Source organism: Ictalurus furcatus, chromosome 19 (genome assembly GCF_023375685.1).
Source record: "Ictalurus furcatus strain D&B chromosome 19, Billie_1.0, whole genome shotgun sequence".
NCBI lineage: Eukaryota > Metazoa > Chordata > Actinopteri > Siluriformes > Ictaluridae > Ictalurus > Ictalurus furcatus.
Genome location: NC_071273.1, coordinates 12,419,813 through 12,446,569, shown reverse-complemented (window position 1 = coordinate 12,446,569; position 26,757 = coordinate 12,419,813). Strand labels below are relative to the sequence as shown.

The 26,757-nt window shown below is 39.4% G+C and overlaps 1 protein-coding gene across 2 annotated transcripts in view; it reads right to left on the bottom strand.

Moving 5' to 3' along the window:
- LOC128622958 (chemokine-like protein TAFA-5) overlaps positions 1-26,757 on the bottom strand; it is a 92,994-nt gene that overhangs the window by 19,138 nt on the left and 47,099 nt on the right. Inside the window, exon 3 of one of the 2 annotated variants that reach the window (XM_053649732.1) lies at positions 5,555-5,682. In XM_053649732.1, the coding sequence (XP_053505707.1) occupies positions 5,555-5,682 (128 nt within the window). Of the gene's footprint in view, positions 1-5,347; positions 5,683-26,757 lie in introns of those variants that run through there. The other variant, XM_053649731.1, reaches the window with a different exon arrangement.

Sequence of the window (26,757 nt, the reverse complement as noted above, 5' to 3'; positions counted from 1 at the left end):
TGAACAGGGGTTTATGGAAATGGCCTTCTCAAAATAATTGTGACTCAAATAACAAGGTCCTGATGACTTAACCCTTAACTTAATACTGTAGCACCCACTGAAATCGAAATACACTGGAATGGCCGTAGTGGTCGCCACGCGGGATTCCTGGCCGCCATCTTGCTCAGTGCTTCATGGAGACATGGAGGTTTAATCTGCAGAATTTTATTCCCATTCATTCTAATCAAGCAGTCTCTTGACGATTCAATTATTATGTACATACACTAAATATTATTAATATATGCATAAATATACATCAGTATTTATACATACTGTTATTAATGCGCATATTATTAAATTATCCATTACTGATATGATTTGTAATAAAAAAAAATGCATGACAATGTATAACATATGAAAATGGAAGGAAAAAATTATTACAGTATATACAGTCTGTATATACTTCAAGGACCTCAGCAAACAGACTAACTTATGTAATACAAGCCATTAGGGTTGGTTAATAAGCAATATAATCAAAACATTCAGACAAAAATCCCAGACATTGCTCAGGCACTACCTTGTGATACAACCTTCCAAGTGACTTTACAGACTACCTTTAGCTATTGTATTAATCACATTTTTATTTTCATGTCCATGTTGTTATATGAAACCAAGCTGTATTGTGATAATTATCTGATCAGTACTCACATGCAAAAATGGATGTAAACCCGTCATTTAAATTAGTGTATATACAGTTCACTGTCCTTGAAAGATAACAGTCCTATTCAGGGTCTGTCTCACTGATTGATTTAATCCAAGGTTCTGAAGTTGGGCAATGTGATGATGTCTTAGAGTGCAGAATATTTCTACCAGAAGCCTGATCAGGTTGATGGTATGATTGTCAATGCCATCTTGAGTTTCATCAGCATAGTCTGCCATGCCATTTCCAAACACATCCCTGGCTCCAATATCTGACAAGACTCTGTACTGGACATGGGAGAAGACACTCTTCCTTGGTAGGACATTGCTGTCCGCTAGCTCTCTGAGATGCATTTCCACAGCTCTCACTATGGTAACTACTCCCTCAGATGGCATAATAAGTCCTCCATTGGTCTTCAACTGAATAAAGTAGTATGAGGAGCTGTATCTTGGAGGTGGTTCTGAAATCATGAGTCACCCTGCAGGTGGAGCATGGGACTTTCAGTGGTGCCTTCCTAACCACCCAACCTCCAATGCATACAAGGATGTTGTCCAGGGTTGCCAGGACTTCCTGGTTTGGGAGAAAAAAGTCTTGGTCCATTATAATAATTTGCTGACCACATATGTCGTAACGCATTGAAAAATTATTCAATGTGATTTTGGCTAAATTTGTACATAAGGATATATCTCAAGGTTTCAGATATAACAGATCTTGTATCAGGCCCCGAACAACCTATGAGACCAGCTATACACACATGACTGCAAACAAGTGTACTATTTCAATAAATTCCATCCTACTACTTAAGCAGCTTATCCATCTGTTGTATACAATGACTCTGTGGGATTAACTGCAGAATACTACATCTGCATTCTGTATGTACATCTTTGTTTCCATCCATCTTCTATACCACTTATCCTTCCTTCAGGGTCACAGGGAAACCTGGAGCCTATCCCAGGGAGCATCGGGCACAAGGAGGGGTACACCCTGGACAGGGTGCCAATCCATCGCAGGGCGCACACACATTCACACACCCATTCATACACTACGGACACTTTGGACATGCCAATCAGCCTACCATGCATGTCTTTGGACTGGGGGAGGAAACCGGAGTACCCGGAGGAAACCCCTGCAGCACAGGGAGAACATGCAAACTCCGCACACACAGGGCCACGGTGGGAATCGAACCCCCGACCCTGGAGGTGTGAGGTGAACGTGCTAACCACTAAGCCACCGTGCACCCCACATCTGTGTTTTGGTAATTGAAAATATGGAAACTACTTAAGTTAAGAACCAATTTCATTTAAAATACCGTAAAATATCAAGTTGTAGTAAAAACTGAACCAAACAAAGTGAAGATCATAGAAACTGCCTATGTCAGTGTGACATGACATACAAATACACTGTGTCTGTGGTACTGTTTTGCCTTTTGGACAGGATTTATGAGCTAATATGACACAATACTCACGTATGGAATGTAATGCCGCCTTCTTTGGCGTGCTGATTGCGATAATTATAGCAATTCACGTCAAAACACTGTGCCCCTTGGCTCAGTTTGAGTTTTTCCCTTGGGTACATGTGATCTGACGCCATGCTGCCAGTAACTATGGACTCCATGTAGCACTGAGCGAGATGGCGGCCCGAGATCTCACCTCGTTATCACTAGTTGTGCTATGATTGGCCATTCCAGTGTATTTCTAGTTCAGTGGTAGCACCACTCAGACGCCCTTTTAAAACATCTCATGCTATAATCCTAATCAATTAAATGGTTTTAGATAAGGCCCCTTCATGGACTGAGTCATTGTTGTGATGAAGGAGCATGTGTACTTTGGGGAATCATATGCACCCCATGTTTTAGCAGGTTTTAGAGTGTGCTGTCTATAGGTGAAACAGTATGAAATATTAAACCATATAACATGGTTTTTGGCATCACAGTGTTGTGCAAAACCTTGCACTTTCAAACAGTGTAGCAAAGAGGAAATATGAAATTATTTAGGATGGAATGGAATATTATAAGTATTCCAAGTATATAAAGTATTTCTACTGACCTAGCCATGTATTTTATATTTACAGCATTTGGCATATGCCCTTATCCAGAGTAACTTACAATTATCTCATGAGCAGTTGAAAACTAAGGTCTGCTCAAGGGCCCAGCACTAACAGGATGTGAACTCATGACCTTTCAATCAGAAATCCAGCAGCTTAACCACTGAGCTACCATTTCCCACTTTATTTAAGAACACAGACAGATAAACATATGGAAAAACTGGCCAAAGTTCATCAACTTTCAGTTTTCTAAAAATGAACTATAGTGGCTTCTGTGGCAGATTCTCTCTCATTAGCCAATCATATGCATTTATGTAAGTTATTTAGCTAAAGGCCACTCATCATACCAGAGGCTAGAGACGTTATATCAGAAATTAGTTCATATGTTTTTCTAATTAAGGAAAAATAGAATGTTTCATTACAAATGGACAAAGAAGTACAGTGCATCCAGAAAGTATTCACGGCGCTTCACTTTTTCCACATTTTGTTATGTTACAGCATTATTCCAAAATGGATTAAATTCATTATTTTCCTCAAAATTCTACAAACAATACCCCATAATGACAACATGAAAGAAGTTTGTTTGAAATCTTTGCAAATTTATTAAAAATAAAAAACAAAAAAAAAAAGCACATGTACATAAGTATTCACAGCCTTTTCCATGACACTCAAAATTGAGCTCAGGTGCATCCTGTTTCCACTGATCATACTTGAGATGTTTCTACAACTTGATTGGAGTCCACCTGTGGTAAATTCAGTTGATTGGACATGATTTGGAAAGGCACACACCTGTCTATATAAGGTCCCGCAGTTAACAATGCATGTCAGAGCACAAACCAAGCCATGAAGTCCAAGGAATCGTCTGTAGACCTCCGAGACAGGATTGTATCGAGGCAAAACTTCTTTCACGTTGTCATTATGGGGTATTGTTTGTAGAATTTTGAAGAAAATAATGATTTTAACCCATTTTGGAATAAGGCTGTAACATAACAAAATGTGGAAAAAGTGAAGCGCTGTGAATACTTTCCGGATGCACTGTAAACGCTTTATTTCCCTGCATCAAATTCAAAACCGATGTGTCTGATCTTTTCATTTTTGATGTTAGTCAATAATGGTAATGTAAAGTGCTTTGAGGGTTGGCTATAATCCATCCATCCATCTTCTGTATCGCTTATCCTACAGAGGATTGCAGGAAGCCTGGTGCCTATCCCAGGGAACCCAGGGCAAGAGTGGAATCAGCCATCCAAGAGCTCACCATTTAAAGACCATATTTTTGAGTGTAGCGGTAACAGGATCATAACCTTCAATATTTTATCAAAACAATGTAGTAATTCTTTATAGAGATGCAACCCTGTTCTGAAAATATTTCAAGAGACATACTGCACCCAGAAATAGGACTTTTTAATAATCTTACCATATTGCTAAAGCATTAGGTTTTTATATAAATACCTCACATTTCCTTATCATGGTATACATTCATACTTCTAATCTGTCAGAATGTAATATCACACTATTTTTGCCTCCTTATTTACTTTTGCCTGTCCGCCTCTATCTCTCTCTCTATCTGCCTCCCTGTCCACCTCTTCTTTTCCTGTGCTATGAAAAATTAGTGGTAAACAAGTAGCCAGCAGATGAATAAAATGTGATGGCTAAACTCCTGAAGCCCTCAGTTTGGTAAAGTTCACTGCCTGACATTAAAAGACCGACAGAGATGCAAATGAGCAGTGCAGAACTAATGAGCACAAATTAAACTTTTTAATTGCAGATGACAGTACAGACAGGAGCTGTAGAGCTTCACCTCTCTCTCTATTCCTCTCTCACACTTCTACTTGCACACATATCATCCGTGATCATCCATCTGCTCCCATCATTAATGTTGAGTGGACTTATGCAATTATAATTAATTAGAAGAAAGTCCAAGCTCAGTGATAAGCAAAGAAATTCCATCAGTTCTGGAGTTTATTGAGTATGCTTTAGAAAAGGCGCACATGCCTATATTCTAAAGATAAACGTATATTCAGAGACTATTCAAGTGGGGATGGAATGGGATGCTGTTGTGGGACCAGGAAAAAAAGACAACTTCTATTTCCTGTCATCATTCTCTTTGGATTCACATGTTGTTATATCACAATATCATTTTATTAGTATTATGTTTTTCTTATTAAGGTCAGTTGACTGCCCTTAAAAAGAAAGAAAGAAAATTTTGCAGAATGAATCATATGTAATTGTTATCATAAATATTATAGCACTTTATAAAATTTAAACCTGTTAATATTAAAGCAAAACAAAACCGCAAAAAAGATATGATCATTGTTTATCCTATGAAAAATTAAACTCAGAAATTAGTAAATCTATTTGTGTTTATAATTTTGGGAAATAAATAATTAATACCCTTCAATTATGTTATTAAAATATTACATTAATTACGTTTATTTAATTATGTTAATATTTATGACGTCATTACTGTTTATCCTGTAAAGGTTGTCGGAAACAGATAGAAATATACACTTGAGTTTATAATCTCTAATGTTATTTAATTATATTATTATTTAATTATGTTATCGCTGCTTTAAAAAAAAAGACGTGATAACCAGTGTTTAACTTGTGACAGATGCTGTAAATTAATACAACTATAAATTTGGGTTTATAATCTTAGGAAATTCATAATATTTAATTAAGTTGTATTAATTAGGCCACATTAGTCAAATAGCTGGTAGGTGATGTTTATGATGTTTAGAAAATCTTTCACACAAACTAACCTGGCTTTTTTATTATTTTCCAGCACTAAAAAAGCTAACTATAGAGGGATGTGGTATGATGGAGGAGACTTACCGTGGTAGTTTTGACCCGGCCGCTGGGCTGTGTGCAAGTCCAGCCTGATCTATTTACCAAAAGGTCACAGCCTTCATCATCCAGACATGGCACCATGTCACACCACTGCTTGGTCCTCACGATACGGGCTGTGGAGCAAAACAAGAGGGAGGTTATCAACCATATAGACACACACACACACACAGAACCAGTCAAATTCATTTTGTCTGAAAAGAAAAGCCTGCTCTTACTAAACAGTCTACAGTATGCTAAGTATGGCAGCAGGAACACAGTATTAGCTGTTAACATTGATCACGTCTAGTGAACTATAGTGTATGCACGTGACAAGGCTTGGCTGCCAGCCGTCTAGCTTTCTTGTTCCATCTAATGCACCCCTGAATATCACATAGAAAGCGCAATGACAACGAAGAAGACGTTCCCAGTGAGTACAAAGACATTTAAAGGACATGAAGAACACATTTGTGTGATGTCTAGCTTTTACCCAGATTGAATGTTTTTCTTTTTTTCTGAAGGCACAGTAAAGACAACTGGTACCAATTACAATATATTTTTATGGGCCAAGCCAGTCCAACAATGGTTGCCCCTAAATGTCACTGGTTGGCGTGTGTTCATTGGGTTCACTGGGTCTCATTTACACAATGAAATTTCACCCAACTAAACAGTGAAAAAAGCTGAAATTCAACCCTGTAATCCCATCTCATGAAGGTACAAATCATGTGTTTATGGACTGTCATGGTCATCATATACAAGTGCCAATTTCTAAAAACAAAACAAAAAAAAAAACAAAAAAAAAACATGGACACATGAAACTCTTTTTCTTATTTTCAATGCCACAGAACATTATGTAATTATTGTAAATATATGAGTAAATGTTTTAAATTTAAATTATTCTAAAATTGAGCATATTGTGCAGATATAATTAATTGTTAACGTGTATGCATCAGAGAATACTAATTTAGCAAGCCCCGCATTACCCAGGCAACAGGCTGTACATTGGTAATTCACTAATTAAAAAGAAATGAGCAGCTCTTGAACTCGAAAACATTTTCTCGTAACAGACATTTTCCCTCCAGTGATATTCTAAAAAAGTTCCTTTTCAGTCCCATTTTACTTCCTTTTACTCTTTTTACTTTTTAATAATATACTTAAGGGGGGGGTGTCTTTGCTGTCTCATAGCTCCAGTAGGTGGATTGGCTAACATAAATTGCCCTAAGTATGAATGTGTGTGTATTGTGGCCTGACCAGGATAAAGCGGTTACTCAATGAAAATGAAACTCAGAGAGGAAGGGCCCAATTTTAATAGGAACACATCTACCTAGGTCATTCATGCAATTGCAGTATCTAATCAGCCAATCATGTGGCAGAAGCACAGTGCATAAAATCATGCAGATACAGGTCAAAAGCTTCACTTAATGTTCACATCAAATATCAGAATGGGAAAATGTTCTCTAGAGGTTACACATAATGTTGCAGAAAACAAAAAACATTCAGTGAGCAGCAGTTCTTCAATGGGAAACGCCTTGTTGATGGGAGTGGTCAGAGAACAATGGTCAGACTGGTTTGAGCTGACAGGAAGAAAGCATGGTAACTCAAATAACCACTCTTTATAACCATGGTGAGCAGAAAAGCATCTCAGATATTTGGAAATATTTTAATGAAATGAATGAAATGTGCAGATATAATTAACATTCATGCAACAGAGAACACTAATTTAGCAACTCCTGCATTACCCAGGCAAGAGGCATTGATGATTTCACTACTTAAAAATAAATGAGCAGCTCTTGAATGGTACAGAAGATTTACCATACAGAATAATTAGCTTCCCATGGTTATGTTCTCCACTGTTATTCTACAAAAGCAACTTTTCCTTTCTGTAACACTTTGGTTCCCTTCACTCTTTTATTTGACCTATTATAGAAAAGAATATATTTAACAAAATAATTTCTCAGACATGGACAACTCTTGAAGCAATATGAAGCAAATTTAACACACTTTTCAAATCATCAGAGCTAGCAGGTTAATCTCCTGACCCTTAAATCCAATATCTGTCAGCAGTTCTATAGCAAGTAAGAAGCCATTTTATTTTTTCATTTCTTATTACCCTCAATCAGAGACTGCTCTAAAATCCTTTCAGCAGAAAGCTGTAATTCGTGTCTATAAAAGGTGGTCATATTTTAAATGAGTGATGACTGCAATTTTAAGTCAGTTGCATTCCATCTTTAATAATATTTATCTTCCTGGTACAAATATCACCAATTTCTTAAGTCGATATTTTAATGTGAAATCCACAGTTTGTTACTTTAGTACATTACTACATGAGATAAATTATTACAGGTGTAAATAAAGATTATCTGGTAAATTTCTGCTGGCCCAAGATAAGGGGGGAGGGGGGGGGCTAGAGTGCATTCACAGCAATGAAGAATGCATGTCAATGCATGTCAGAGCACAAACCAAGCCATGAAGTCCAAGGAATTGTCTGTAGACCTCCGAGATAGATTTGTATTGAGGCACAGATCTGGGGAAGGGTACAGAAACATTTCTGCAGCATTGAAGGTCCCAATGAGCACAGTGGCCTGCATCATCTGTAAATGGAAGAAGTTTGGAAACATCAGGACTCTTCCTACAGCTGGCCGTCCCGGCCAAACTGAGCGATCGGAGAGAAGGACCTTAGTCAGGGAGGTGACCAAAAACCCGATGGTCACTCTGACAGAGCTCCAGCGTGTCTCTGTGGAGAGAGGAGAACCTTCCAGAAGACCAACCATCTCTGCAGCACTCCACCGATCAGGCCTGTATGGTTGAGTGGCCAGACGGAAGCCACTCCTCAGTAAAAGGCACATGACAGCCCACCTGGAGTTTGCCAAAAGGCACCTGAAGGACTCTCAGACCATGATGAAACACAGATTGAACTCTTTGGCCTGAATGGAAAGCGTCATGTCTGGAGGAAACCAGGCACCAGTCATCACCTGGCCAATACCATCCCTACAGTGGAGCATGGTGGTGGCAGCATCATGCTGTGGGGATGTTTTTCAGCGGCAGGAACTGGGAGACTAGTCAGGATGGAGGGAAAGATGAATGCAGCAATGTACAGAGACATCCTTGATGAAAACCTGCTCCAGAGCGCTCTGGACCTCAGACTGGGGCGAAGGTTCATCTTCCAACAGGACAACAACCCTAAGCTCACAGCCAAGATAACAAAAGAGTGGCTACAGGACAACTCTATGAATGTCCTTGAGTGGCCCAGCTAGAGCCCAGACTTGAACCCGATTGAACATCTCTGGAGAGATCTGAAAATGGCTGTGCACCGACGCTCCCCATCCAACCTGATGGAGCTTGAGAGGTCCTGCAAAGAAGAATGGGAGAAACTGCACAAAAATAGGTGTGCCAAGCTTGTAGCATCATACTCAAAAAGACTTGAGGCTGTAATTGGTGCCAAAGGTGCTTCAACAAAGCATTGAGCAAAGGCTGTGAATACTTATGTACATGTGCTTTTTTTGTTTTTTATTTTTAATAAATTTGCAAAGATTTCAAACAAACTTCTTTCATGTTGTCATTATGGGGTATTGTTTGTACAATTTTGAGGAAAATAATGAATTTAATCCATTTTGGAATAAGGCTGTAACATAACAAAATGTGGAAAAAGTGAAGGGCTGTGAATACTTTCTGGATGCACTGTATGTTGTATAAGGTCTAACAATTGTGTCTAGTATGAGAATTTAATAATCAGCAATCAGAGTGATGAAGCTCTAACAGCATCACCTCTCTGATCCTCCATTTACAAAATGATCACAGAAATAATGGCATGGGGATTTAAACCAAAAATGCAGCATAATTTGATCAGTGAGAGTGCTGTGGATAAAAGAGGTCAGTTTTCAAGAAATGTACAAGCCTTGATTTCTTTGCTTTTTTTGTGTGAAAGGAAACGTCTGTGTTATGCATGTAACCCTGTTCCCTGAGAAGGGAATGAGACGTTGCATGAGCTTCATGCTGTGGGAAGTGCCCTCACGCATGACCAGTATCTGAAGTCTGTGTGAAATCACGCCTATTCATAGGCCTACTGTGGTCAGGTGACGTGGAATTTCACACATCACGTGATCATAAAATGACACCTGTACACCAAGTCATCAGTGTCTATTATCTGAAGCAAAGACGCGATTCACAGGCATGCCCCAGTATGACAAAGCTATGCAAAGTCTCGTTCCCTTCTCAGGGAACAGGGTTAAATGCATAACCCAGACTTTCCCTTTCAAAAGGAAATCAACGCTGTTTGAGCTTCACGCTGTGGGAACAAGTACACCCACTCCATCATACTGAGGGTATGGCCTGTTCAAAGGGTCCAAGTCTGAAGGTCACTGCAAGACACTCGAGCCCGGGGTGAAATCTATATCTAAACTGTAATATTGAATGAATGTGTGCAGTGTAGACCGCCATGCCGCGCCACACACATCCTGTAAGGGTACCCCTTTCGATAAAGGGATGTTAAGAAGATGTTGCTCCACAGAGGCTCCATCAATAGGGGTCTACATGGCCTAATTGTAGAAGGAGCCAACCCTGCTGAGTAACATTTCAGTAAGAACTCCAGGACTGTAGCTACTGTGCAGTCTACAGGGTCTAACTGACGTTCCTCACACCACGAGACAAAAAGTCGCCACTTGAGCGCATGCAATTTTGTCATGGATGATGCTCCATCGTTCAACATGGTCTCTATAACCTCGGTTGCGAGACCAGAATCTATGAGCTGGTGTCCCTCAGGGGCCAGACCCTCAGTTTCCATAGTTACGGCTGAGGGTGATAAATCAACCCTCTGGATTGAGACAGTAGATCCCTGCGAACGGGAATCTCCCAGGGGTGCTGTCTAGCAAGGCTATTATCTCCGAAAACCATATTCAAGCTGGCCAATAAGGTGCTACTATCAGTAGACGTAGATGGTCTTGGCAAACTCTCACTAGAAGCAATCAGGGGAAAGGCATACAGACATGGCCTTGGCCACGTGTGTACCATGGCATCCAGCCCCAATGGGTGAGGGAAAACCACAGCGGGCAGTGTGTTGTCTCCTCAGAGGCGAACACATCCGTTTCCGCCTGGCCAAGCCTCCAATCCCTGGGCCTTGGCCGCTACCTCGACAGGATGTCTGCCCCCACATTCCGGATACCCAGAATGAACACTGCACTCACTGACAAAAACTTTCCCTTCACCCAGAGAAGTAGTTGTGCCTACCTGAACAAGCGGCGCAAACATAACCACCACTGGTGGTTGATATATGAAACCACTGCTGTATTGTCAGTCACAACTAACACATTGTGACCTCTCAACTGAGGAAGAAAGAATTTCAGTGCTAGGAATACAGCCCACATTTATATGCGATTTATATGCCACTCTAGATGAGGGTTGCTCCAGAGACTGTGAGCTGGATGGCTGTCTAAGACTGCATAAAACAATAGTTCTATGTGGAAATTTGTGTCTTTTTGATCTATCGTCACAAACCAGTCCTCGAACTGAATCTGTGGAACGATAAGTTTGAGTGTCAATATCTTGAACCTATATGTCCGAAGGGTACAGTTCAGATGACACAGATGTAATATTGGCCACATACTGCCATTTTTTTTTGCAGACCTGGCTGTATAAATCTCCCTCCCTCATAAGAAGGGACACATGTTCTATGGCCCCTTTGTCCAAGAGGGATCTTACTTTCAGGGTCGAGCTCTGAACTGGACCTAGTAACCTTTTTCTATGGTGGACAGAACCCATGGAGACACATTTGGCAGTAGTTTCTATGATGCTCAGATGGTCTTTTAGTGACGCTAACTTTTCCACATTCTGTTGGAAACATTCTGTAGGCATCAGATTTTCGTTGCCCTGTGACAGCTCGTTGACCAGAGGGGACTGAAAGCTTGGGATGATATTGGCCAGGGGGGCTACAGTAATACTTGGGGCTAACTGCCCTAACAACCTCCCATCCCCTGATACCTCTCTCAGCGGCCCATCAGGACCTCTCCTTCTTTGCCTGCTTGACATTAATGATCATTCTTAGATTGGGCCTACTAACAGGCTGTGACTGTGGCCACTTGGTCCCCCTGGCTTTCCACATGCTAACATTGTGAATCTGTGAAAATATTTAGCTGCTATTTTCCTTAAAATTTAGCCTTACACCTCATCACCCTTCATATTTACCTCAGCTATAACTGAGGTAAATAACTTAAATGATATGGTATAACTTAAATAAATTAACACATGAAATTAGAGGCTATTAGTATTCATCAGAGGATATGGACTGTACTGAATTGTACTGTACCCTATTGTAAACACATCTGAAGAAAGTACAGTCTGATCTGTTAATAATAACTGTTAATAAGTGACGTGAATAGATGGCTATATGCAAAATCAAATTACAGATTAGACTCGCAGCACACTGATTGCTGAAATCCACTATTCTAGTTAACTTGCTCAATTAATATCTGGATCCGGCTTGGGAGGAAGAACTGTATGTGTTACCCTTCACCCCCTTCCCCAGTTGGTATTGGTTGTATTATATGGTAAAGCTGGCTGACGGGTGGAAATTGGTAGGTGAGCAAATTAGGGGAGAAAAACAAAATGATGTTTTACTTTAAAAGTTAACTTGTTTATTGATAAGTGAAGCTATAGTGTATTTTTTGTCAGGATAAAACACTGAAATTATGCATACATTTTCTATCATTTGGCATCATAATCATATGCCTCTGCTACAACAAGCAAATAAAACACCAGCAGGAAAAGCACCATAATATGTGGCAAAATGAATGTGTGTATATATCATTCTCTAAAAGATGTTCTCCCTACAAATGTCTGATTCAAACAGGAAATATGTATTCTCTTAATATTAAACATGAAGTATATGGGTAGAAAGATTTTGAAATAATGTATTATTCTTAAAAGATCTAAGTAAAATTCAAATGACTCAAATTAAGATATAAGGTCTTATAAGCTCATACAAGGTTGTAATCTGTTATGTCAACAATTTATTCTGAATATGTTTCACAGGAACTCTTTCCATTAGAAACAGAATTTATGACATAAACAAAGAAATATTTATCAACACTGGCATAGCTGTACATCTAGATTAAGTAGAAAATAGGAATTATTTTTAGTTTCATTATGTCTTTGATGGGAAACAACAGCACATTAAAAGGGCAGTGTCTTGTAATTTCATGTTGCCATCATCTTGTAGATGCTGTTGACTGTATAGATAATAATCTTTTCACTGTAGATCTGTAGTCTGTATAGTTTATTCTGTCTGTTTTAATTTTGTCACCTACTGTACATAATGTGGCAAGGAAATATTTTCAAAGTGTAGGGTTTAATTTTACAACACTTTAACTATTTACAGTAGTAAGGATTGCATTATGAGCATCAGGTCAAAGGAAACTAGTAAAGGTAGCTAATAATTCACAGCACACACTGGGTTTGCATTCAAAGGTTTCTCAATTCTAAATAAATTTCCAAAAAATGGAAAAAAGATGATGAAAAAGTGATTAGAGAGAAAATACTACAATACCAAAAATGCACAGCTGTTTCACCTCTGTACAGAAAGAAAAGACTGCCAAAAGAGCAGCATAATGGATAGATATTGCATTTGATATTCATTCCTTCTTTCATTCATTTATCTTCAGTTATCAATTCATCCTGATCAAGCTCATGGTAACTTTAATAAATTAAATCGAGTTTTTGGACACCTGACCATCACACCCATAAGTATGTGCTTGTTGAACCTTCAATTCCAGATTTAATCCCACTTTTCTGTTATAATAACCTCCTTTCTTCTGGGAAGGCTTTCCACTAGATTTTGAAAGGTGGCTGTGAGGATTTGTGTTCATTCAGCCACGAGAGCATTACTGAGGTCAGGCACTGATGTTGGATGAGGAGGTCTGGGGTGCAGTCAGTGTTCCAGTCATCCCAAAGGTGTTCAGTGGAGTTGAGGTCAGGGCTCTGTGAAGGCCAGTCAAGTTCTTCCACTCCAAACTTTGTAAACCATGCCTTTGTAGAGTTCAATTTGTGCACAGGGGCACTGTCATGCTGAACAGGTTTGGGCCTCTTTGGTTCCAGTGAAGGGGAATTCTAATGTTACAGCACATTAAGACATCATAAACAACTGTGCTTCCAACAATTTGGGGAATAACCACATGTAGGTGTGATGGGCAAAGGTCCACAAACTTTTGAACATAGAGTGTATCTAGATATAGTGCTGAAACTTGTGTGTTATGAACCCCATGTCCTCACTTATTTAAAAAAAATGTCCTCACTTTTTACATCTTGTCCTTATCATGAGTAACAAGACTTTTATACAATATTTAAGCATCTTTTTTTTATTATTTTATTTCTGCCATTTCTATTCAGGTTTTCTGTATTCACATTTTAGAAATTCCCATAAAAGAATGGAGGGAAACCCCCACGCAATCACTGTCTCATCTTCAGAGACGTCAAGTCCTCAAATAGTAGGTTTGTGAATTGGCAATTGTGGATACAAATAGACATTCAATTTTGGCCTGCATGGGAGGACATTTGCTGCACCAACACCACCAATTTTCTTCTGCTTCTGCACCATCTGGTTCAGTCTCTCTCTCTCTCTCTCACACACACACGCTCTCTCTCTCTCTTTTTCTTCTGCCCTTCTCTTTTTGTTCATCATTTCTGATACATCTTGGAGACATGTGGCAAATAACAGGACTCATCAATGTCATCATACTCTGCTTTTTTACACAGTAAATAGCATACATGCATATAAAGTTTAAAAACAAAAGAGTAGGATAAGAATAACACTTTCTGTGTTGACCTGGTGTATGCTCTAACACTGCAATAACTGGGTTTTCCAGGCTAGTGTGATACGACCAAACAAGCTACATAGCAAGCTCCAGAACATATCTTCAATCTAACCACAAATCAGATGTTTTTATTTCTGGTAACATTGAGATGTTTTGCTCATTTTCACCACAAATTAAATGTATTCACATATATATATATATATATATATATATATATATATATATATATATATTGTATTAAGCATGCTTCCATGCAGTCCTTTACCATCTACTAGTGTCAGAATGAACTGAAAATAATGTTTGCTATGTTTAGATAACTACCTTCTATTTGTGTCAAAAAAAAAAATACCCCGCTAGTAAAAACACATTTGGGTATATTAACCACTTGCAGCAGCATAACAAGCATCAGGCTAGACCTGGAGCTGTGAATAGGAATGAATATCTAGGACCAAAACATGTGAACAATGTTTCATAATAGATTGTAAAATTTGTGCCACCATCCCTCACTCCACACCGCTTCTCATTTGCATAAAATTAAACTTTCATATTATTCGCTTAACAATGAGGATGAACCATGGAAGCAACCAAAGGATACAGGTGTATACAAAAAAAACCCCAAAAAAAACCTGTCTGACATAACATCATTGCAAAACAGTGTTTACTGCATCCCAAAACAAATTACTAGACACTTCCTATTGAGGTAGCGTAGAGATTTTAGACGCTTTAAACATTCTGAGCCCCTGTTTCCTATCACTGATGTTGTGAACATTTCTCAAGAATGATGCATTTTTTATCCAAACAATTTTAAATCACTTCTCGAGAAGCAAATCAAGCAGAAATTTGAAAAATTTGTGAAATTCCACTTAATTTTTCTCCTCATGTTGAGAGACACTTCCTCCCAACTGTGCACACACACACACACAGACACACACACACACACACACACAAACACACGGCCTCAACCACAAACCGCAGCCAGATAAATCAATTTTACACAATCCCATGAATCTCAGGATAAACAATTTACATGACAGGACATAAAATAATACAGAGGCGATAAGATCAGGATCCAACAGGATGAAAAAAAGCAATCACATCATCCTGAAAATGTATTACAATTTGCTGCATTTTAACAGTAGATATGTACTGTATGTACTCAATCCATACTAAGGCCAAAGCATCTACCACTTGTCATTTCCACACGAAGAGGAGTGATAAAGAAACAAGGAGTGGTCCATTTAATCAGATAATATGTCCTCCCCGAGTGTTCCTGTGTGTGTGGATTGGATTTTGATAGCCTGTTAGCCCCAATTACTAATCCAATTGACTATAAAACAAGTGCAGGCCTCCTGCATACTACAAACCCCAGAAATTTCTGATGTTATAAATCAACAGCATGCTAGTATTGCCAGCTAATTTGATCCTTTGCGACAACATTTTAACCAATATTGTCATGACGGACCTTATGAATGCATCTGTTTAAGTATCCAGTCACGTCCCGGCTGTACGAGCTGTAAGAAATGGAGCCATTGTGAAATAAAAACAACCTGGGTGTAATTCGTAGCTGGACAGAACTTGAGCACACAGTTCATCTGACCATGATAGCACAATGAATAACGTCATTACACTCTTTACAGGACACTATCTCATTGAAATGCTATATCTTGCACATGTCAACAGCCTGCAACCCTGAGTAATAAATCCTACCTAATACAGTGGAAAGCACAGGCCTGTCAGGATACAGAGTGTATGAGCTCAGCTCTACAGGCCATATCTGATCACAGCTGTTTATCTAATAATGCATCTGATCTGGTAAACGGCTGCATCGGCATTCTGCTCACATTTTACAATATTCAATCTCTGCTCTGGAGGATGGAGGAATCAGCACCCAGATCACTGCAACACAGAGTAAAAGGCAAAACACTTTGTAAGGGTTTTCTTTAGTATTTTTGTTTATTATCGACATCCGTCAAGTAAATTATTATTTTATTTATTATCAAGTATAAACATTGAGTGCCAGGAAACAGGATGCTTTTAAAATGTCAGCCTGCATGTACTCTTTCGTAATTAAATTCTCATAAATGCATTAAATCTCTTATCTTCATATCCACATTTAAGAGGCAGTACAGCTGGACACTGATACAGGAGCATGCAGTGCACAGTATGTGTAAGAAACCACCCCACCCCCAACACTTTCACACCATTAACATTCTCATCAGCGCCTCCACCACCTAATGACAGCTCAAAGAGCCTTTTAAGAAAATTCTGCGTGTCTTAATTTCACACGGATCTTTTCCGACACGGCCAGGCATTATCAGCGCCCCCCTGCCCCCAAACTACTTTTTCACATCCTTTTTTTCCTGCCTTTTCTGTCCCGGTTCTCAGCAGTGCCGCATGAAATACTTCTACACACATGCACACCTCAGAAAACAAAATTATCTGCAACAGCATTCACCACAGGACAATATTTATTAAATAAATACAAGGTGACCCAGTCAAACAGCATCCTCTTTCATGTTTCTTAAAGGACAGAATGCAGCCCAATTAGTTGTGTTCCTGAGTTGGAGGGCAACATGTGAGTGAGACCCTCAATGGAGAGAGAGTGAAGCATCATGGGAACTAAAATGAATATCCTTTCCTCCTCAGACTGCATAATTAGTCAGTCACCAGCCTCCCAATTCCTTACACTCTACTGCATGATTTTCATCTGATTATTCTGCTCATCGTATACATTGATGAAGATACGCTCCAAATCCTGTCTGCAACCTTAGAAAAGATTTGCCGTCACAAAAAACGCAAATTTCTTGTCACATAATCTGGCATTCCAAAGATGTTCCCTGTAAAATGACACTTTGGTATTTACTATGCTGTTGCTCAGTGACTTCATCTGTTGTTTTGTCTCTCGTGTACGATACAACATTATTTGTGTTAAAACCAAACTAACCTTTACACTAATAAATCTACCCTAATTGCTGTCAGTCACACCGAGTTTAATCATGGAAACTCCCCTTGCTCTGAGGGATGGAGCATTTATCCTTGCAGCCTTTTGGTAAATGCCAGGCCAAGCCCTAATTGGCAGCAACATTTGGCATGCCGATGTTTGTTTGCGGAGCCTCCGTCTGGCTGTGATGCCCTCAGTGGGGCCGTGAGTTCCCAGCAGGCCTTGGTGTGCTCGGCCCCAGCTCTGAGTGATATCATGGACTCACAGATGTGCACTGACATTTCTTACCTCTTCAGCCGGGAGATGCTGTAAACCAGCGGTGGAAATGTCAACTAGAACAGGAGCCATGCTGACGGAGATCATTTAATAACCAGCGTCTGTAGGGGCAATATAGCTGCACAGCTGCCCTTGGACTCCTACTGCCAAACCGCTGAAATTGCACACACTGTATGCTACAGGGTGTCCCAAAAGTCTCCATACATAGGGAACTGTGTTTGCCAACACCATGTCGGTTGTGCTTTCGTCAGTGGATGCTCGTGGACACCCACTTCTCGGTTGGTCCACAACATTTTTTTAATTTGTTAATAAGTTTGGCAACAGTGTCGTGTGTGATGTGCTTGCCTTGTTTTGTTTTAAAGTCCATAGCAATCTTGCGACAGCTTCCCAATCCAGATATAAATATGTTGTGACCTCCGCTAATATCGGCACCTTTGGTAAATATGAGCAAAGAAGGGTGTGAAAAATTGTCTTTATTGTTTAACATTTTGATCTTTTGTTTAAAAAAAAATCACAAAAATACTCTGCTCTCATGGATATCAAACAATTGCAAACACAAAACAGGTTTATCAAAAAAAAATCTTTGTTAAATATAGGTGTGCAACAATTATTGGCACCCTTTTAGTCAATACTTTGTGCTACCTCCCTTTGCCAAGATAACAGTTCTGAGTCTTCTCCTATAATGCCTGATGAGGTTGGAGAATACATGGCAAGGGATCTGAAACCGTTCATCCTCTCCAGATCCTTCAATATTCGAGATCCACGCTGGTCCTCTTCGGTTCACACCACAGGTTTTCTATGGGTTTCAAGTCAGGGGACTGGGATGGCCATGGCAGGACCTCGATTTTGTGGTCAGTAAACCATTTTTGTGTTGATTTTGATGTCTGTTTTGGATCATTGTCCTGCTGGAAGATCCAACCACGGCCCATTTTAAGCTTTCTGGCAGAGGCAGTCAGGTTTTCATTTAATATCTGTTGATATTTGATACAGTCCATGATTCCATGTATCCTAACACAATGTTCAGGTCCTCTGGCAGAAAAACAGCCCCAAAACATTAAAGAGCCACCACCATATTTAACCGTGGGCATGAGGTACTTTTCCATATGGCTACCTCTCTGTGTGCACCAAAACCACCTCTGGTGTTTATTACCAAAAAGCTGTATTTTGGTTTCATCTGACCATAGAACCCAATGATTTTTCCTGTTAATTTTGATATTGACCCCTCTTTGTTCAGGGACTCATTATTCCATTTCTGTTTGTCAAATTTCTGTGAAACTTGTTCAGTTTATGTCTCAGTTGTTGAATCTGTTTTATGTTAATACAACTATTTATACATTATGAAATTTGCTGGAAATAAAAGCAGTTGAATGTGAGAGGACATTTCCTTTATTTCCATTTCGTTTATATATATATATATATATATATATATATATATATATATATATATATATATATATATATATATATATATAGTACTAATGTAAGCTGTTGCTAGATGTTCCATATGGCATTGTTTTTCTTGGGTGAACATGGTGAGTGGGCATCTTTCTTCTGAGCACACGCATTTGCATGCACAGGCTTTTGAGACATGACACACAGGGTTCATAGCTTCTTCAGAAACAGCTGTGAATCAGCCAATTTACTCCTTTATTAACCCCTGTTACGTGATTCATTCTCACATACTGTATGCAGAAGTTGGGCATTATAAATAGTTTTTCTTGTTGAAGTCCTTTGTTTAAAATCAGACAGCAAGCACTACATTCATACCAAATTTCCGTGTAATGAAATGTGACACGGGAACCCAAGTACTTTGCAAATTAAACATACCTTGTAATGCGTTGTACTGTGTAACAATAATCTTATTACGGATTGTAGCAAAGTTGAAAAGATCCCAATTATACTTTGATCAAGAGACAAAAGCAGTGTTGAGCTTATTAGTATTATTAAAGATCTTGCTCTTTATTGAAAAATTGTCTCTTCGTTAAATTAACATTTTTAGATTAAATTAATTATTAAATGAACTTTTTTAAAACTTCATAATTTTTTTTTAGGATAAATAAATAGAGCTTAAACACATTCTGACGCATGCTACAGATTCTCCTGCATCAGTCTCTCAGTTGTTAAACGACAGCAGAGCCAGCTGTGGCTGATGTTCTAAAGACAGAGAACAGGCAGAAGCGATCTTGTGGGCCCCTGTGGTCTTGACCCAGTTAAGACGTACTGTGACTGATGACCGTTGCAGAAACCTGCAGACAGGCTTTATTGAGACAATAAATGAATGGTGCACATGCCTGTGGCAGAAGAAGAGCAAGAGGGAGAGAGAGCATTATTTATGTATTTAGAGTACAGCTTTGTTAAGCTCTTGTACTCTTTCAAACTCTCCTTCTCTGACACTGTCTGATTTCTGGTGTGATATGCCAGGGCTCCTGCATTTGTTCACAGTGCAGCCTAACAAATGTGCTGATACCTAAGATTTGATCATTCTGACCTTATGTCTCCTTTTAGTCGGCCTTTGGTATTCGGCCGAGGAAAGCATTAGTGCACGAGAGGAGGGAAAAAATGGCAAATGTAAAATATGGAATAAAATAAACTGTCATGGCTGATTTGACTTTGATGAACAAACTCTTTGTAATATCAGTGGATGATAACAGGCAGAAGCAGCAGCATGACACATTAGAGTGCCTTGATTAATACATCTCAAGCAAGGTAGGGTCACGGTGCACCATCAAATGCTAATAACCTTAATTGGATAGGCCCAGCACACAATAATGACATTTCATAATTATCCATGGCACCAAGGAATCTGCAGGGCTTAGTGTTAAGCAAGCCAGCTAATGTCTGCTGAGAAGCATGTGACCTGGAGTTTGAACCTGACATTTAAGGGAATCAGCTCAAATCAATAGTAAAGGTTACTGCAACAGAGCCCAGAGCATGGCTGGATGATACTGCACTGAAAGAAGTCCTGCTCACTCTTAACTCTCCTGCCTTGTTGATCTGAGGAGCCCAGATAACGATCAATTAAAAATGATGCCAGCAGGTCACACGGTAGTAGTGCGCTCCCTGATTATGATCTCAATAATCAGGCTGGGCCAGATTAACACAGATCTAACCGAAAGAGCAACTCTTACCCCTAGATTTATAGGTTTCTTCTACAGACTCGGTTGATTTTCCTCTTCCTGCCATTTCCGAGTGCTTCGGTCAGGCACACAGTGCTTTTCACCCTAATTGCACATCCATAGACCTTGAAGTTTAACCCTAACACACCTCAGAGCACCTCTGGGACATACCATTATGAGCTCTATCATGCACTGTCAGGGCATTGTGCCCTTAGATTGTAAACAACTAATCGATAGCTCATCTGTCACTAGAGTCTGAGGAAACAAGTTTTCAGGGATCCACTTTTCCAACCAAAATGAACCAATCAATCGTTGCTCTACAGAGGCCCTTCCTAGAGAGATGGAGGTGATGGACAATTTTTCTTTCTCCCGCTCCTCTGCTTCCCAGGTTCTCTAGAGGCTGGATGTTTGAATGCATGCAAGAGGGTGGAATAAGGCTAGCTGTTCTGCTCCAATGGCACTCTGTGTTTAAGTAGGGAGCAGTGTTCCTGTCAGAGGCAAATGGCAGGTGGATTATGGCCTCTCCCCACACTGTCCCTTGACAAATTCAAAGGCAACTCAACCGCTTGCTGAGCAACGGCTCCACGGGTCACCTGCCTGCCTGTTTGTAATTTTTCTTTATTCTCTCTCCCTCCCTCTTTCTCTTTTCTCTATGCTTCCCTCTCTTTCTACCTCATTTGGCCTCCTCACTTCCTCCAACTTTCTCTCAAACTTTCTTTCTATCTATGTCACAGAAATAAATTCAGCTGAAGCACCTCACAACCCTGATGCAGATTGTCAAATTCTCAGCAGCTCAAAGTCAAAAGGCCAAAGTGCTCTCTCCATTAAAAAAAGAAAACTAAAATAGTCATGCGCATGCTGTCTAACTTCTACTCAAAATGCGGGGTCTTGTCTTTTCAGAGCACATTGTTTCGTTCTCCAACACTATTCAACATAAGAGCCCAGGACTGATGCCAACTCCTCCCTGGTTCAGATTCAAGCGTAGAAACAAACATTGACTCAGTGACTCAATGGAATCCTCTGCATTGGCCTTGACATTGTTCTGTAAGATCCTAGTAAAAATGGGACCATCACATGGGCAACTCCCACCAGAAAAGCCTTGTGTAAAAATCTCTAGTGATTGCAGGGATTTGCCCTGGCGCCCAATCACGCAAGTTTGCCCTTCAGTTGCGCTGACAACAAATATACACCAACATGTCATGGAAACCACACTCCAGCAAAATACAGCTAAAATATATTTGTCAAGACAGTGTTCCATGCTATATTGCAGGAATTATGTTAACTGACTGTTTACCTGACTGTGGGAAGACAATTGCCATTTATCAAAGTCTTCCATCTTTGAATGAATTTACGTCAGTACACCTTGATTCACCTTGTTTATGTCTAATCACAGGTGTCACATAGTACATTTGGCTGCAGAGTTTGTCCAGCTGCTATGTGCATTACATGGCAAGTACCTCTGTTTCCTCCATCCGGATGTCTTCTCCACAGGGTGTATGCAGATGCCTTAAGAATATTATTAAGGTCCTTGGTGAAGAGGTAAGTCTTAATTCTTCAGCCAGTGACTGCTCTTCGGACAGCCAGGAGACGTTCACTCCACTACTGGGTGCCTATGGTTGCTCAAGTAGGGCTGTATTAGACGCTTGAAGGGAACATAGGGTAGAGCAGGGTTTGATAATTATCGTCAGGTCTGTCCAGGGTTGGCTTTTTAGGCAAGCAATTAGACATCTAGTTCTAAATTAGAAAGATCAGTAAAGTGTTGCATGATTTTTTCCCAACATGATTTGATGACAGAGAGCTGTGACAGGCTTGTGTTGGATGCAACACACATCCCTCTTCTGCTATCCTAACTTAAATTGACTCCCAATTGCGCCTCCATCACCCATCCCTAACGCACTTCTGCCATGCAAACATGCCTATTAATATTAATGAGGGATATAATTCCTCCACATGACTGGGGATGTTTATTGGTTTGCAGCTGGAGCCCCTAGGCAAGGCATCTCTTCTCACATGGATGTGACTGTCTCTCTCTCAGTGGCAGAGGCTCATCTCAGCTGTTTTTATTTTTAGGTGTGGGGTATATTTAGGATAGAAAGAGTGGCATGGTTATTGAACCAGGTCTAATTGCTCAGTAGAGGGACAGTGTGATGAGTGAATCATAAACAAGTAAATCAAAGCCATTTCCTGTTAAGCACACTATCGGTCTATGACTCAACACCTGAGCGAGGCCTTTCCAACTCCCCAGACATGACATTTGACTCACAACTTTATTTACCCAATGTCATAAAGCTTCATCCGCTCCATGAAATGTATATTTATATCTCCCAGATCCTAAATGATGGCTGAAGGTTAAGTGTTCTGGATAAGGGCTCCTATGGAGGGCAGGGGCTGGTATTTAAGAGAACAGGAGTGCTCTAAAGTCCTTCGTCCTCTCCTCCAACCCCCAGCATCATCACTTCCATCCTTCACTCAGCATTACAGAAGGTCTTCCTGATCTGTCCCACCTAGCTGACACTGACTGAGTGTATGATTAACTTAGCAAGGGGAGAGCTGAGTTTGTTATTATAATGGTTCTCACTTCAAGCCTCTCTAACTTAATGAGAAGAGCAGGAGCCTGTCTCCAATATTAATCCATACCTGATTTATGGCTCTCCCACCCTTCCTGAGCCATCATTTGTATTCATTTGCCTGTGCTTTTTTATCTGCATTCATTCCTTTTTGTCACCACAGTGTTATTACTTTTTGTCAGGCAATGCAATATGGAGTAACACCTTGATAGTGAGACTGGCTTGTATGATAAGAGGTAAGGCTGTTGCATTAAAATAGCATTTGGAGTTTAATTTCTTACAATATTTAGTTTTTGGAAACATTTGAATATGAATGAGCATATACAAGTCATATTATTATCACAAACTTTAACGTTTTTGTTTTCTTATCACATCTCTTAAGCTTCCTGGAAAGCACAAAGCCATAATTCAAATCTCTATCTCAAACCTCCAGAGAGAAACACTGTGAGAATGATTTTAACATTATAGCGATTAATCCATGCTGGGGTTTTTGCTCTGTATGACATAATATAACAGTGTGTACCTAAGTATTTAGTGCACTATGTGTGCAATATTATGTCAACTGGGATTCAACCCCAGAAAAAAGTGACTCAAATAATCAATGCTTTTTAGATTAAATTAGAAAATTGATACTTAATTTAAATACAGGGTGTCCATATATAGAGGACTATGTTTGCCAGCACCATGTCAGTTGTGCCTTCATCAGTGGATGTTCATGGATGTCCACTTCTTGCTTGGTCCACAACACTTCCAGTCTTTTTGATTTTGTTAATAAGTTTAGCAACAGTGTTGTGTGTGATTTGATTGTCATGGTTCCTGTTAAAGTCCATCACAACCTTGCGACAGCTTCCTGATCCATCCACGAGAATGATTTCAATAAATTCTTCTTATATTATTATAATGATTATTCATTGTGCAATAAGAATGCCTGCTGAAACCTGACTGAGAAGGCTCTATCTATCTATCTATCTATCTATATATCTATTTATCTATCTAAATCAACTTCAATGCCGTGTGTGACTTTCAGGGATGTTTTACATTTACTTTTCTTAACGGTTGCCTTAATTCTTTCTCTCTCTAGCTCTAACGCTCTCTCACTCTCTCTCTCTTTCTCTCACATATTCTTGTGATTTCTCACTCCGTTTGTACCAGGCTCTCTCTCTCTCTTTCTCCCCCACCCCATCTTCTGTCAGTGCCCACATGTACTTCTCAGATTGGAGAATCAATGGGGCAGGAGTTACAGTATCCTCTCTGCACTTCTCAAACTCCCAATGCTGTATGTTTAGTTCACTGCACATGTCTACACTGAACAACTGCAGCAATTACAGACGTGAGGGGAAAAAGTGCATGAAATATTTAATTGCCCATGTCCACCACATTTTACTTAATCACCCAATAAAGAAAAGATAGATTATAAATTGCACACACACAAATATATTTTATATTCGTGTATCTATACACACACAGTATCACAGTATGTAGTGCCTATAGAAGTGTATTTGGTAACTCCTGAGGATTGGGGGATTGGGATTGGAAGCCAACACTGACTACCTAATTATGTGTTTTATCATTGGAGTCACAATAAAATGCCCAAGCAGTAGCCTGGGCACATGTACATGCCTCTGTTGCCTTGTTCTTTTAATAAGGGACATAAAAGAATCAGCATGGCCCTGTTATTTTTATATCCAGCAAAAGCCAATTAAGATTTACAAAACAACTTTGCATTGTAACAGCAGATGGTGACAGTGTCCCTTTCTGGGGCCTTAGATCTGCTTTAAATGCATTAAAAGAGAGAGACATGGAGGTTGATGTTTCTTATCACATTCATGCACATGTCTAAGCATGCTGGCTACAAAGTACAGTACATAACCAGTTAAGGCCTTTCTTTTGCATTAGCTTGCACTACATGTTTTCTGAGCAAAAGCTTTAACACCATGCTGCCAGTCCATCACGTGGACTACACTTAAAGAGGCTCAGCCTGCTCTTCCTTCCCACAGTACAGCATACATTCATATCAAAAGTGACCGGAAAAATAACCCTGTACATCAGTACTTCAGGGCCAGAGCTGTGCAAAAAGACAATTCTTTTAATGGCAGATGGAATACCTAGCTCAGCCCAGGTGTCTAAATGTATAGTTATCTGGAACGCAGGCTGAAAAGACCTCAGGTCGATTGGACCCGAGATGATTGCATCTTTGGCTAGGGTTACAATCACTGAAGTCCCTTGCAGTAAATAATACCGGGAGCCCAGGCTTGGACCTGCACTTTATTTCATCGAGATGATCAAAGATGGTCATTCGTTAACAGAATGCTTCCTACAAATGGCTTTAATTTAACATCTGTCCAACCACCAAATGCAGGTAAAATCTGGCACTGACTTCTACTGTGTTTATTTTATTAGCCTACGCAATAAATGATTGAATGAAAATGAATATAAACATTTTTTAGGTAGAGCACTGGTGTCAACACTTTTGGCCCTTTTGAGCCTCCTCTGAAGTGAAAACAAACAGCACTTTGAGTTTTTGGTATATTCTTAGATTTGTGCATATGGACTGTGTTTAATTCAGAACAGAAATTCAATTCAGAACATCAAATCAGGAGATTACCTTTGGTTTTCCTCATTTTGATCGTTCACAAAGGAACTGTGCAGCTTCATATTTATACCACAGGGAAATTGGGAAATTGTTAAAAGCAATTTCTAAATATTGAGATCAAATTTCTATAGACTTCAATTTAAACAACTTAAAATATATATTCTTTAGGGGTGTCACTGAATTTTCCACACACGCTTTTGTGAGAAAGTACTATTACTTAAAAATCTGCTCATGAGATTGATTTGTTAAAAGTTAGTAGTTTCTCCAGGTCTTTAACTGGAAAGTTTTAATCACCTTGTTTAATATTTTATACAATCATGTTTTTCACAATTTCTTGATGATTGCCAATAATTCTGGAGTTAACTGTATCTACATCATATGGTGTATAACTGTTCCCATGCACATTATTTTCATCATCTTAACTGTCCCCCTGTACTTTATCTCATAGATAGATGAGTAAAAAGTCATTTATATCCTTTAGTTTCATTGCCCACACCTTGCAGAAGCTTGGCTACACCCTTAAAAATGGTTCTTCATTGGGTTCTTGGCACTGTTAAGAATTCATAACCTGAGTAGCTTTGAGTCCTAACTTCTGAGCGACCACTGCCACTTAGTTTCCAATACTTCCAGTTTCAAAGAGTAAATGAATAATTATGAGATTCATTTGTCTGTTTTGCATAATTTTACACATGGAATGGCTAATGACACTGACTGGAAAACAGATATATTTGTGCTATAAAGTTCATTTCAAGCCCCGTTCTTAAAGAATACAAGACTTATAGTGGGTAAATAGTGTGAATTTGCAAGGTGAGATTGGACTAGATGACCCCTGAGTGAAATGTGTGAAAAACAAGGGATTAAAGTGTAATTGCATTTCTTTGAAACAAATTTCAAGAGAATAGAGCAGATAGACACATA